The following is a 15,156-nucleotide window of genomic DNA, read 5'->3' as shown; positions in this document are numbered from 1 at the left end:
TCTCTCAGGTTAATTGCAGAGACAAGTCTGTGCTGTATACAGTTGTTCCTCTGATATAAATGTTCCACGGTTCTCTGTCTCAGTTTCAAGATGATTTAAAACACAGCCACTGTGGTACCCAACAAACATCATAACCAATAAAAATAAAATGATAAAGTATAACATTTACAAACACTGCACTTTCAGGTAACAGTTTCTTTGCAGTTCAATGAAACGTCAACAACAAAGAAATAAACCAAACAAGTATTTTACAATACAACATATTTTTCCATATAACAAATGCATCATGTCAAATGCTTGCTTGGATGCAAAACAAATCTTTGGTCTCATTAACACAACATTTTGCTCCCTTTTGAAACTTATACTTCAGTACCATTCAATACATTTCCATATTCCCTTAGCTTCCTTGACAATGTGCTCAAGTCAAAATATAGTGGTACATACAGTAGGAACCTGGAAAACTGTTTTTCACTGACCAGCTATTATGTTTTATCTCCGGTTCTGTTTCCCCATGAACAAAGTAGGACCGGTCAAGCAGATAAGGGAAAAGAGACGAGCAGGTAACTTCAAACACTTTGGCACCACATGGTTTTGTTGATTTGAAAATTACGTCCAGTGCTTCAAACAGCGGGCTATCATTTTAAGAAACACACTAGAGTAGTTCTAAACCTGTTTATACAGGTATTTTTCAGGAGAATGAGGTGGTAAGTAGCTATTACTTAAAATGACTATTTATTTTAGATTACTCAATATTCATATACTGTACGTATGTTACCTGGTGCATCTAAAGGGAAAGAAACAGCAAGATGTATAAGCTGAGACATTTTAAAATATCAAGTACTGGAATGAAAAACAAAATGACACCTCTAGAACTGTGATGAAAATAAGTCGGTGCAAAAGAAGTGAATGCAGTCCGAGGCCTCTGTAACATACTCCGTGAACTGCCAGCAAATTCATACCAATGCGACTGGCCATTGTCTGACTTTTGCAAACAGTTGACAGTAAATTAAACCTTTGGTAAGATGATTTTGGCCTACAATACACATCGTGACAACGGAACTCACTCTACACAGACACATGGCAATACCAAATGTGCACTAATTGACAGGAAGAGTACAGTAACTGCTCACAGCTCAGTGCATGTAACACGTGTAAGTCCATGAATCAAGAGTGTGGGCCCGAGGTCCCTTGACAGGGTGTCCAGCTGGGTGAGGTACTGCTGATACTGACTGGACACGGCAGGTGGACGCGGCAGATACAGGAAGCGCACAGACGCCTCTGCGCTGTTCTCTCTCAGCAGTTCGTTAACCGCAGACAGGAACTCCTGGGTGACCGGAGGGGGTGCTCTGGTCAGGTTGTCCAGGTCCCCCAGGTGGCCGTCTCCTCCTGCGCCCAGCAGCTTGACCACCACGTCCCAAGCCACAATCCTGATCTCGGCGCGGATGCGCAGCTTGTCGAGCAGCTCGCGGAAGCTCTGTTCCTTCTCTGTCCAGCCCTGGTCATCCTCCGATGACAACGACGGCGGCTGGGCCCTGATGCACAGGAAGATGCGCAAGCGCGCCCGGCGCCACCCGCTGGCCATGTTGAGCACGCACGCCATTTGCAGCAGGAAGAGGCTGCAGACGTCGGCATAGCCGTCGCCTGTGCTCGGCCGCAGCAAGTTGAGGGGCCACACGTCGATAGTGTGTCCGGCGCCGTCCCCCCGCAGGCCCTTGCCCTCGGAGGGCAGCAGCCGGTGGAAGTAGCGGCCGAGGCACACGTTCTTGTTCATCTTGATGGCGTCCGAGATGATGCCCACATACTCGTCTGGGGAGAGCGAACGCGGGGTCACTTCGTCGCGAACTGGCCCGAAATGCGCCTGTAGGGATGGCAGATCCACTCCAAAGTCGTCGCCCTCGTTGGTGGAACAGTCGTTGCCGCTGCCACAAAACACGGGGTCCTGTAGGAAGTAGTCGTCCGGATAGGAGTTGTCATAGAAACCCATAACAAGAGTATTGGGCTTCATACCACCTGTAGAAGGAAAGATAACAAAATAACAGAGTGTGAAATTAAACTAAATGAATAACTTGACAGGGTATTTCTAGGGTTTAACTCATCAATGATGAGCAATTACACCTGTGATTGAAACTATCCAAAATTGTGTCCAAACAAGATGGGGTTTTTTTCATAACTGTTTATTCTATGGATATGCAAAAAAGGCCAGACCAATGTATTATGCATAAACCTATCTGAATTATGCATAATACTTTACATCTGGTTGTTGTTTATATTTCACTTTGTCAGGTTTTGCATGCTGCTTTGGACATACAGTAAGCACCAGCCGAAACCCTAAACAATGCATTACGCATGAAAAATAACATAACGTAAACAATGCATTACGCATTAAATTAACATAACATAGAAGGCTTGACACCGTAGCACAGATCATTTCTTAGGGTAAGCCTGTCTAGGAAAGGAATTAAAAACACACCCCCAAAGTATTTTACTGTAACCAAAATGAGATGCTTTTGCATTGTTCCAGCTATGTATCAGATGCTTGGCCCAACAGGCCTGTGCTGCTCACCCAGTCCAGTGATGCGCAGTAGGTGCTGGGTCCCTTGTCGTACGGAGAGGGACAGGGTGAGGTCAACGAAGGCCTTCACCCCCAGCTTATCCACCAGACTCAGCCAGAAGTTGTACTGCTGCTGGACAGGGTCCGAGGGCAGAAGGTCTGAGGGGGGATGGGAGAGAGGTGGTGAAACAAGGTGATGAAAAATCTCTCCCAGCCTACGACCATAGCAAAGTGACTAGTCACTTTTGGTATCTGTACGGGAGGCAAATAGTTCTTACCCTTTAAATAGTGACGTGAATAACTGCATCAAACCAATGCAGTGATTGAGATTAGTAAGCTACTGTAAAACCATAGTGGCTGTTGCTATGCTTGAGGTTTTTGTTTGTGATCATAGATTTTACAGTACTTGCATTCAAAGGGAAAGAGGTAAGAGGAAGCTGTTCCTATGATCCTACATTCCTTTGAAGTAACTTCACTGACTTCCACTGTCAGGATCGTGTTCTCATTATCTTAATTATATTAATATTTATTATATACATTAATTAATATTATATTATATACATCATGTCAATACAAGCACATTTACAGGCAACCCTCTAGTGTACAACATCAAATCTGTCCCGTCCACAGGTGTGTTTCCAGGTAGAAATCCCCCTCTCTCAGCCCTGCAGCATTACCCAGATCCCCCAGCTGCACGTGGCCCAGCACATACAGACCGCCCTTCTTCAGCTGGTTGACAAAGGTGATGAGTTGGCTGGACGAACGAGGGTTGGCCACCATCAGCAGCACCTGCGGACGCCAGAACTTCACGTGGTCCTTGCGCACGTCCAGCATCAACAGATACTTGCGGACCTGATTAAAGGGGGACAAGAGGAATGGGTTCAGATGAACGTGCATACAGAGTCCCCAAACCTGTTTACCAATTATACTACACTACGTAAGATTTGTACCTTAATATAACCTCTACGAAGCCAATTTGATGGTTAACAAACTTGTAATAGGGGAATCGTTCACCTAGCATTGCCATAAAGCATAGCCATAACAAGTTGCTAATGAGAACCAGCCTTGCAACTTCAAGTATCTTCGACCCGGACACATCTCGCGAAAAATAATGAAACCTCGCGAAATCATATCTACCTTGTCAGTAGATATAGCTCTTTGGAGATAGTTTTTGCCTGTTGTTAGTCCTTCATCTCCAAAAGAAAGGCATATTTATTGTGTACAGGGGGAAGGACTCAAGCCGTGAGAAGTATTTACAACGGTATTGTAAATTATAAATATTTCCCGACTAGGGGAAGCTCTAGAGCAGGGGTCTCAAACTCAAATGAGCTGGGGGCCACTTCTGCCAATGTCATCTGATTGGAGGGCCACGTCAGTGTTAAAGAATAATACAAAAAACAACGGATATTTCCTAAAATGCAATGTTTTTTTCAAATACTGTATTTTCAAACACAAAACTACAAACAGAAAGTGCAAGTCTTTTTATCTATTTTTAGACACCTGTGCTAGCAACTTTAGCTTATAAATAAAATAATGATAAAATAATTAATACAAATTATAAAAACAAACAAAAAAACATAAAACATAAAAACAGGTAGATATATGTGTGTGTTTCACACCAAATAAAAATATTTTTCTCATAACTTTTTTTAAACCTGACAAACTAGGCATCAGGTTTAAGAAAGCAACACCATTGGATTTGTATATCAAAATTTCAAAAGGCCATGGCTTGAAAGTGGTCAGAGATAAAGTCCTACTGGAAATGTAAAAATCTTTGACTATAAACAAAAGTTTATGAAGGGGGTAAATTTACCCATCTAATTTGCCACTGGATGACAAGCACCTCAAATTATGTACCTTTCAGTAAACACTGGATGAACATATTTGAGCAGGTTTAATTTCTTTTTTGTCATATTACCCACATAACACAGGAAAACACATCAGATGTATACCAATAGTAAACTATTACTAGCTTATAACCACAAGGCCTACAATAAAGTATCCTGGTCAAATCAGTTCCTATCGCGGGTGACTTTGTAGTTCTTCAGAGCCCTACTAGCCCTGCTGTCTGTACCACGTTCATTACGGACACTATCATCACGATTATCACTGCAACCTCCAAGCTATGTTGGGCAGAGGGTAATAAGCAGAGGGTAATGCTTTTTGGACACCGTCGTATACTGTACGCAAAGATGCACCTCCATTCACAGACGCACCGTGACTATCACTGTCAATAGACGATTGATCATAATCTCCAAAAGGATATTCTCCTTCAGAATCAGAATAGGTGAATAACATAGCCTACCTAAGACTTCATCACACGTGAACGTTTTTCAACATTTGATGTAGGCCTATTTCTGCTTCAATTTGTGCAAAACTATGGCCTGCATCGCTTCCGCGTCATGCACGTCTTCATGTTTCTCGCGTGTAAGTAGCCTATTTCCTGAAAACTTTGTGCAGCGATTTTGGGTTTGAATCAAGCTCTGGATGTCTAGCAAATAGTGGAGTAGAGTACAAATGGGATTTGTCACTTGGATCTATCGTCTATTTTAATCAGTATCGTTGTTTGTCGCAATTAAAAATACCCTCAAGGGCCGGATTACATTATTATTTTGACACACGTCGCGGGCCGGGAGTTTGAGACCCCTGCTCTAGAGTCACCAAAAATACCCGAAACTACATTGTGTACCTTTAACAGAGTTGTCTATAATCACCTAACATTACGCATGTGTGCTACACTGCACTGTACAGTATAAGACTATATGAGAGTAATGCTCTCTGTTCCTGTGATAGTTTTGGGTCTTTTAAGAGGGGTCTAAAGGCATATCTGTTCAACATGTACTTAGTTCATTAAGCGCTTCTTATGCTTCTTTTGTTATTGTATTGTTATTGTCTTAATTTGTTCCCTGTTAAATTTAAGTATTATATTGTTTTGTATTTGTATGTCGCTTTGGACAAAAGCGTAAGCATAACCATAATATGTTTTAATTCATGAACCACAGGCCAAGCAGCATTTCAAGTATACATAGATAAGAGGAACAGCAATTGTGAAATTCAACAGGATGTGATGACAGAATGTGATGAAATAGTTTGATTTAAATATTCATTCATTGTCTGTTCATCACATGCTCGCTACTCATTGCATTCGGTCTATTCATCATGTATTTGTGTGTGTGTGTGTGTACAGTATATGTGTGTGTGTATGTGTGTGTGTGTGTGTATATATATATATATGTGTGTGTGTGTATGTGTGTGTGTGTATATGTGTGTGTGTGTATATATGTATGTGTGTGTGTGTGTATATATATATATATATATATATATATATATATATATATATATATATATATATATGTATATGTGTGTGTGTGTGTGTGTGTGTGTGTGTGTGTGTGTGTGTGTGTGTGTGTATGTGTGTATGTGTGTGTGTGTATGTGTGTGTGTATGTATGTGTGTATGTGTGTGTGTGTGTGTGTGTGTGTGTGTTCACCTGATGAAAGATGAGTGCTTGGCTGATATAGCCCCAGCTGCTGGTGGGGGAGCGGTAGTGCAGGAAGAGCAGCAGCAGCAGCAGCAGCACGATGCTGGCAGAGGAGTACACCGGGTTTATCACAAACATCATCACCAGACAGCTCACAATGCCCAGCAGACACGTGTGCCACGAGAAGAACTGGAACGTGGGCCTGTAGTAGAGAGAGAGAGAGAGAGAGAGAGAGAGAGATGAGAAACAGATGGCTAGGCAGGCAAACAGAACCCATTCATTAGAGTTTCAGAGCCTATAAAGCAAATCCGCCTGAACCTGAAAGATAAAAGGGGGTAGTCTAGTCTAAACAGCGTATACCCACAGCACAAAACTCTTCTCAAATGAGAATTATAGTACCAACACACAAGTACACATAGGGTAACTGATAGTATGGGCCCGAATTCAATTGACAAGTAATGTGCAAAGTCTGTCAATGAGTATGAGTATGGTATGCATGAACTAACGCTAAAGCTATGTGGGATTAATGAGTTGAACCACTGATGTTTGTGCCTCATATCTTGCTGATGGTATTAAATTCGCTAGATAGTTTTTGCCTCGTTGTTATACTAGCTTAAGATTTTGCCTCTTGGTTATACTAGCTTAAGTTAGACGTTGCCCGTCATTTAGATGAGCGCCCCTATAAAGTCACAGCTCACTGTCCATTGAGCCTGAGGTTGTTATGGACATGTGTAACGTGAGCACCTGAAGTTGGGGGCGGAGGCCCACTCCAGAGCGAGACACGCCAGGTCCACCGCCGCATAGGCCAGCAGATAAAACACAGTCACCAGGCCTGCAATGATGTTGAGCTCAGCAGCAAACACAGTGCACTGCAATAAATACAAATGTTTAGTGCCCATATAAATCAACCGCAAGAGTTCACACAGCCTCAGTGTGCAGCAAACACTCAGAACACAGTAGTGATCCAACATCAGATTTTACAACTGACAAAACAGTATACTGTAGGGTGAGTAAACACCTTACTGATACCAACCTTATCAGACAAATTATATACATAAATATATCCTTCCTCTCAACTCACCTGCACACATGAACACAATCCCATACAGATGTGCTGTACATACCTGTACCAGTCCCCATGTGTACAGCACAGCCATCCAGGGGTTTCCTGAGCTGGAGGTGATGGTAGCTGGGGCCAGTGGCAAACCTGTCACGACACACAAACAGGGCCGTAGTCACCATTGACTTTTCAGACGTGGCCAAAATGTCCCCCCCAATATTCGGACATAGAAAAATAAAGAAAGAAAAAAACGCTATAGGCTATTACAGGAAACCAACAAGTCCCGCCATCTGAAATGCAATCAAACGTAAATAATGCACAAATTAGTGACCTGTTGATGGTTTCAGAGAGAGTAGCCTACACTGTGAGTGGTTTGTCCTGGAGGTTTTGCGTTTGATGCGTGCGCTATCAAAAGCTTCCTGCACCCTGCTGCGGTGCAGGCTGTCAACAATATCGCAAAAGATACCGGTACAATTCTCACAAAACTTGTTGGAAAGGTGTAGCACTGTCTAAGGAAACCCCATTCATTTTTGAAGCTGATCAGACTCAAAGGGAACTTTGAAGCAATTCCATATTGTAGCCTATTTTCTCGCAATGATAGCGATAGTGAAACGTAGTGTTCTTTTATTTGAATTTGTGCGTGCCTGTGTCATTCATTTCTTTCACATGTCTTACAACATAAATAATTCATTCATATGCTAGTAGTAATGTCAGAAATGAACCGGTTTATAAGCCTCTTAGAAATGGTTGTTGCATCTTGCATGTTACATTTAGAATCGCACTCAATCACGCATCCATGCAGGCAAAACGTACTCAAATGTGGCGACGGCACAAAAGTGGAAGTGATAGCCTACAGTTAATGTGAATCGCGGACAATAACCAAAGCAAGGAATTTCCACCTCCATTCACCAAATAAAGGCTGTGTTTCTACATGTTAACACAAAATGTAATTTCTGTCAGAAACCAGCCTATAATGCATAGGGTAACTGAGTCAGACAGAAGAGGGACCTGACTTAGTAGGCTAGCCTATCTTGAATCCCATCCCGTTCAAACTACCTTAAAATTGTGTGATTAGCCGCCAGAATAATAAAATCAAAATACAAAATATGATTGGGCTATAGGTCCAAACCTATGAGTAAGCATTCAGTGTAATATAGAGGTTATCAAAGATACTCTAGTTTGTATTTTCTTTTAAAATATACATTTTGGAGACAAATGGAGTCATACCACAGGTCTACGTGTATCCAGGGATGGATTATTGAATGGACCTACTGGGCCCAAGAGCTCAGGGGGCCCTGAAGCCTAAGACTGTGTGAAGTTGCTTCTCCGCCCTTCTCTTCTATTTCAACAAAACTCACAAGTTTTTATAATATAAAAAAAAAAGTTTCAAAACTTCAAAAAAGGTTCTAAAGTTAACACCCCCGCCCCCACACACACACCTCCCTCGCTCCTCATTTATCTACTTGTACTGACCGAAGAGCTTGTCCAATGCCAGAGCGTGAAGGATGCGCGACGCTCCAATCAGAGCACACATAGCAGCAGAGATTGAGGCGCAGTACACACCAATCAGCACAAACGGAGGCCATACATTAATGCGCTGGAAGAAGCCATAGTCCCCAATTAACAAAGCCCTGGAACAAGAGTGAAGGAGTTATTAGTCACTGATGTAAATCTTGTAAATCATGTAAACCTTAACTTTATACCGTAACTTTCATGTTGCGTTATAATTAATTCATGTGAGGGGTACCTTTCACATGTTGAGCTGACCAGCAGGAAGAGGACAACATACACAACGAAGGTGTAGAGAACAGCCAAGATTGTGCCTTTCGGAATCGACACACTTGGGTTCTTCAACTCGCCTACATGGAGAAGTAACAGGAATGTTCAAACATTAGAGGTGCTATGAAATCAATTTCGCTTAGATGCGAATTCAAAAAAAAGACGTGATGCGGCGTCTGTGTGTGTGTGAAACAACGAGCAATAAATAGCAGAAGGGAAGTTTGTCGGTTGACATCTGGTCATCGTATCATTTTTGGTTATCAAAACAAGGAAGAGAAAGGAGAAGGGTAAGTAAATGTACCTGACATGTTAGCACCTGCCATGATTCCTGTGCAGCTGGTGAACATGACAGCAAAGACAGTGGAGAAGGACATCTCCTTGTTTGTGCTATAGTCAGTAGAGTAGCCCGCTGGAAGGAGAGAGAAAGGAAGGATTCACTTTAAAATGTAGATGAAAATTCATGAGAAACCTCTATCCTCTTTAATTCACCCTACCCTCTCTTCTCTTAGTCTTTGCTTGAAGCCTATGACCTGTGCTCTGCAAAAGTCAATCATTTTCCCCAGCCCACAATATTCAAAACAAGCATTTCACACTATGTTCTAGCCCTTTGAAATGGTTTATCAAAGAGCTCCAGGTGACTTCTCCTCCTTCCTCCTCCTCACTTACGGCCCAGGTTGTCCCGCAGCGTGGTGCCGTTGAATCCCGTGTAGCTGACGTTGTAGCTCAGCGACTGGCTGTGGTTGTTCCCGCCGCTGGGGTGGGTGATGGTGATGGTGCGCGGCTCCACCACCAGCGGGCTGATGAGGATGGAGATCAGGGCACCGGTGACCACGATGAGAATGAGGAAGGCCGCGCGCGAGTAGATGTGCGCCCCGACCAGGCACACCAGCAGGCACAGCAGCAGCGCCACGGAACCGTACAGCACCGTGTACCAGTAGCCCTGTGGCAGCACCCGCAATCCGCCCACCTGGCCAGACGCTGGAAGAGAGGTGCACAGACAAACAGACGGACGTGAAGGACTCGTGTGCTCCAACCCCTCCAAAAGCAGAGGTCGGGACTCAGTACAATAGGCCACTTCACACGACTAAACAAAATGAAATAGCTGGAGCACACAAGCTTGACTGATGAACATGCATGGCATCCAAATATTAGCTGTTTGCACCCAAAAAGAATACTGGATTCAGTGGTGTGGTTGGCCATTTGGCTGACGCTTTTATCCAAAGCAACTTACAGATATCAATTAGTTACAGGGCCCGTCTCCCTGAGATCAAATCAGGGTTAAGTGTCTTGCCCAAGGCCAAAACAGTGACAGCCAGGAATTAAACCTGTGGCTGTTCCTGGCTGCTCCATGACATACAGTAGCTGCATGGAACCCCATAATTCAGTGAAAACAGTTTTGGTGCGTTCAAATTTGGCAAACAGTGGCAAACGTTCATGGTGAACACGTTTTCTTTGAACAGTTAAATTTGAACGATTTGGTGTTAACATTTCATTGTAACGGTAATTGCATTGTTGCCGTCGTCAAACTCACGACCAGTTCCACTGTATGTTCATGGAGAAGAACTACCTCCTCAGACTGTTTGTCGAAAACCCAAGGCTAACGGAAAACTGTTTGCAAATGTTTTCCTATGTTTGCGAATTTGAATGCACCTTCGTTTTGGTGGAGGGGTATATTTGTTTTGAGTTATGACTAACCTGGATCTTGACCAAAAACGGCAAGCAAGGCTTCCACCAGTCCGAGGATATAGACCCCACAGGCACAGACTTTAGCCAGGTAGAACATGAGGCCGATGCTACCGCCAAACTCTGGACCCAGTGACCTGCTGATCATGACTGACATGTCTTAGTTAAGGTGAATCAACCATTCTCAAATCACTCTTATAAGTGGCTACTGGAACAACAATGCATGTTATCTGATCATGGGGTGGGGGGGCGGACAACAACATCCTAACTCAGGAAATGGAAAGGCTTAGAGGTGAGGTTCTCAACCTTGGCAAAAGGTTGTTGGTGACATTCAAGCTCAATCCAAAACACATACAATCCTATAAACCACTCCCTGCTATAACGGGATGACTAGTAGCTCTGTGCATAAGATGTACATCCAGAAATATGTTGGGTGCTCTTGGACAGACGGGGAAAACAAGAACCATTCTAAAAAAGAGAGCAATCCAGGCACTCCAAGGAGGGTAAAAAACAAGGAAGGATGACTTTAAAAAGCCTTTGTTATGGCTACATCAATTAAAAAAGCCAACATGTCTCGACCAGTCACCTGGTCTTGTTCAGGGCTTAACATGAATCACAAGGCTGGAATGGCCTATGGCTCAGTCCGAACCACTTGGTTTGTTCCCCATTTACAGAGTCAGGACTGTGCACAAACGCCTGACAGAACACAGGACAGACAGCTAGAGGAATGTATGGAGAATTAAAGTGAATCTGATGAATAGTTAAATGGATCATAATCAAGGACTGAACCTTTAACAGTTCTTCCAGAGCATGAAGTGGGCTACGGCTAGTGAGGTGACACAGAGGGGAGAGATGGTGGTAAATTGTCATGCCTACATAATGTCACATTCAACAGCTGGAGCAAAAGATACAGTATGCTCCCCCTCCCTGGACGGCTCCGTTGGTGGAGATGGCACAGATTGACAGGATTGTCAAGGAGATGATGAAGTACGCCACAGCCAACATCAAGAAGCCTTGTAGGAGACCAGCATGGCCAACAACAAAACCTTCAAAACACAACAGAGCACCAACTGACAGCCATGCAGAATAAATCATTACATCTGTGTTTATAATAAAGCATGTCTAATTCTCATGTCAACCAATGCAGTCATTGTAAATGTAATCCATATGACCATCATTTTCACCTTTTCTAAACAAATTTTTGCCTTTTTGCAATCTTTTGTTTTTCATAGTGTTATTTTCAGTTCCCGTACACATATAATCACCAGGTTCTTGTCTATCCATTGTGCTCCCAGCTTTCTTCACTTACCAGTCCTTAGAAATAGTACAATGCTGAACATAGAGAGGATGGTGGGCACCATCACACCAAAGAAAGTGTTAAGTTTGCGGTTAGAGGCTTTGTGGGGAGTCGTGCTGTGATCTGCGAGAGCGTCTCGTGATGCGCGGCGCGAAGTCGTCTCTCCATCGCCAACCACACTGAACACCCCATGGCTAAGGAGCGGAGTGTTCTCGTTGGCCATGTTGACCTAAAAAAAAGGAAGTTCACAACAGTTCACCTTTCCTAGGGATTTCCATTCTTCATTTCAGACTAGGCGAATATCATATTACAGTTTAAGCCAAGTAGGCCTATAATTATATTATTATAGCATATTGTTTTTAGAAAGTATAGGCTACATGGTAAATCTATGTTCTTACACTAAACATTTCGAGCAGGAAATGGCGGAAGCGCAGTCACAGAAACAATTCACAATTAAACTATTTAAAAGTACGTTGACTGTACGTAAATTAATCATATTGCGTCCATCTACCTTTGACTAGGCCAGGTAGGTGTAAAAGGCAGATAAATTGGGCAACTGTCACTAAACGACTTTGCTAAAAAGTTTACTAAAAGACGAAAGTTTGTCTAACCTGTAACTATAATGTAATGTGGCATTCATTTCAGACCACTAGAACGCCTATTAAAAACTGCGACCTGACCTGTCTCTCCAAAACATCCCAATATCAAATCTGCCTGCCTCTGCCGCGGACACGCAATATAGCAGCATCTGGACTTGAACAAGGCGCACTGTTCGTTGAGTCAATAAAGATCCGCAACCTACAGGAACAGAAACGTTGCATAGCGTCTCTATTTTATACAATGCCATGCAGTAACTTCAGACTGCCAAAGCGCCTCTGAGTTGGCAAAGTAGCGCGTCCACAGAGTTACATTACCTGTATCGTGAGTGTGTCGAGCAGGGAGGACTGCTTTGAAATTGACTTCCGTCCTAGTCAGTTTCACACAATCCAGCGAAGAAGAGTGAAATCAGCAGACTGAGAGCTAGCTAAGTAACCGTGAGTTGCTTTAGCCTATGTGAGAGTTAGTTTAGGCTAAATAAAAATGTAAATACACTAATAAAGCGGTCAGATGACTATTAACATAGACGAAATTCGAGTAATAAATGCGTGTGGTGAATGTTGGTAGCTACAACCGGGTGTGACATTCCTTCCTCTTTCTGAATAAATAGGTTATAAGTTGTCAAAAAGGCCTACTGGCCCACTCCTTTTCTCTTTAACATCTGCTGCGATGCATGTATTTGCATAGCTTACTCTTGCATCTTGTGCTATGTCGATCACTTTAAACGCTGTTTCGCTACCCAGGTGGAAAGTCACGGGACATTACAGATTGTCCATGTGACTTCTAAATGGGAGGGGAGTATTGCGTGCGTCTCTGAAACCGATAAGTCAGGAACACAGCATTCAGGGTTGCCAACTTTGGGTGTTTGGCTGGAGTGAGATTTTGTGAAGTCATAGTGCGTGTGCGTTACATTTTTCCCTAAACCTAATTTTAAAAATGTCTATTTTTTGCTATGTACAGTATAATCCCTGATTTATGTTTTTTTTTTTTTTTTAAACTTAATAGAATGGAAAAGTTTCTTCAAAATGTACAATTAAATTATTGATTGCACTTGAAAACAAGACCAGTGTTTTAATCCCGTGCCATGGAAGGATTATGAGCCACTGGGCCCCTGGGCACAGACATGAAAAGGGTCCCCCTGCCCACCTGAAAAAGGTAGTAGCTCAGTAGAAAAAATTGAAAAATAAGCCCTTAAATGATGACTTCTGGCGAGTTTTGTGGAAAGAAATGGACAGATTGAGACTTATGAATGTGTGTATGAGTGTACGTATGTATTAGGGATGGAAATAGCCTAAAATATTTTTTTCCACCTACCATTGTGGCTGGTGGATTCCAAAGTCTACCAGCCGCTAGAGATACAGTAGGCCTATGAACATTTGATGAAAAATGACCAAAATGATCACGGTTATTGGTATTATTGCAATATGATTAAAATGTGCTGACTTTTTTTCTAAACCTACCATGAATGTTGGACAAAACTCATAATTGGCCTGCCCTTCATGCCCAGTAGCAACAAATCTAAAGGTCAACAGAACAGCTATAGTGTCATAAAAGTGGTGTGGCTCCTTTAAAGGAACACGCCACCCAAAATCAGTAGTAATATATGTTCTTACCTTAACTTTCACGAGTTGAGTCATACCTCTCCCGCGCCGGTAGGTGCACTCAAAAGCTCTGTCGCGCGGCGCGAATGTGTTAGCATGTTGCTATGCTAGCGGGCTCTGCCGTGGCCGTAGAGAGAGGAACATAGCAGTAATCAAACACCTCCATTTTTTCCCTACTTAAATACAGTTGCACGAGTAGTTGATAAAAATGTGTACGTCACACAACATGAAACGTGGCGATTTTCCAAGCGAATAAACAGGAGAACTACAATGTGTGGCGCAATAGCACTTGGGAGTACTTCGACCTAGCGTGGTAATATTATTAACACCTAATTGTAGATCCTATCCACCACAGAGTTTAGAATCCATGCTGGATCGACCCTCAGCCTCTCCCTCCCCTCTGAGCGAGAGAGAGGCACACACACTAGAGATGCGCTGATGGGCTATTATTTCAACCATAACTGCATAGCAAAACGTATCATCCATCAGCCATCCATCAGCACCAAAGTTTGTTGATCAATTTTCAAAACTGCACCCGCCCACCATCCGTTGGTTGTTTTATTGTAGGCTATATGGGTGATGCAGCGCTGCTGACGTGAGGCTAGAAAGCCCTTGCCTGTTCTAGAAAGACTGATCTAATGCAGCAAATATATTAAAAGGCTGAAGTCATACATTGGCTAGGCCTATCCCCAGAATATCAGCAGCAAACTCAGTCTCTGTCGCGCAAAACAGTCTCCAAATAAAACGCACATCGGCCTGTTGCCTATTCTGCCAGCTTGTGACAATATATCGTCCAAAATGCTTGATTGCATTGCATTCTCCACATTTTTAGCTAAATTTTCATGTAGGCTACCACATCAGCATTTTTGTTCAGTGAATCTTTTGTAAATTGCTTTACAATTACCGTCGGGCCTATAGGCCTATTGCCTGGCTTGCCTCAGCTTCGGTCACGTCCTTTTACAATTTTATCATTGTAATAAAAAACGCAATTTGCCACATAATTTCAGCATACTCCTGGCCTACTAATTAATGCCTATTGTACTTTATTTTTTGCAAAAAGAAAGAAATCCTTGATAAAATAACAAGTCATTCACATTATAGGCTACT

General features: G+C 42.8%; 1 protein-coding gene across 2 annotated transcripts; it reads right to left on the bottom strand.

Annotated features, from left to right (window-relative positions):
- Positions 1-965: 965 nt before the first annotated feature.
- On the bottom strand, positions 966-13,223 carry slc12a9 (solute carrier family 12 member 9). 2 transcript variants are annotated; one of them, XM_076275091.1, is made up of 14 exons: positions 12,766-13,223; positions 11,864-12,080; positions 11,466-11,600; positions 10,567-10,704; positions 9,538-9,849; positions 9,173-9,280; positions 8,840-8,951; positions 8,566-8,723; positions 7,157-7,239; positions 6,777-6,901; positions 6,042-6,234; positions 3,229-3,403; positions 2,564-2,710; positions 966-2,010 (listed from the first exon to the last, which is right to left on the bottom strand). In XM_076275091.1, the coding sequence occupies exons 2-14, from the start codon at positions 12,072-12,074 to the stop codon at positions 1,127-1,129; spliced, it is 2,781 nt and encodes a 926-aa protein (XP_076131206.1). In that variant the 5' UTR covers positions 12,075-12,080; positions 12,766-13,223; the 3' UTR covers positions 966-1,126. The 2 variants fall into 2 exon arrangements, with proteins under 2 accessions (XP_076131206.1, XP_076131207.1); XM_076275092.1 differs by lacking the exon at positions 12,766-13,223 and adding an exon at positions 12,363-12,759.
- Positions 13,224-15,156: the final 1,933 nt, after the last annotated feature.

Source organism: Alosa pseudoharengus, unplaced genomic scaffold, assembly GCF_046254945.1.
Source record: "Alosa pseudoharengus isolate Yale_2024_CS ecotype anadromous, Long Island Sound unplaced genomic scaffold, YU_APseudo_1.1 YU_APseudo_1.1_scf_8, whole genome shotgun sequence".
Taxonomy (NCBI): domain Eukaryota; kingdom Metazoa; phylum Chordata; class Actinopteri; order Clupeiformes; family Clupeidae; genus Alosa; species Alosa pseudoharengus.
The sequence above is the reverse complement of the archived record's forward strand: the minus strand, read 5'-3'. Positions and strand labels throughout refer to the sequence as shown.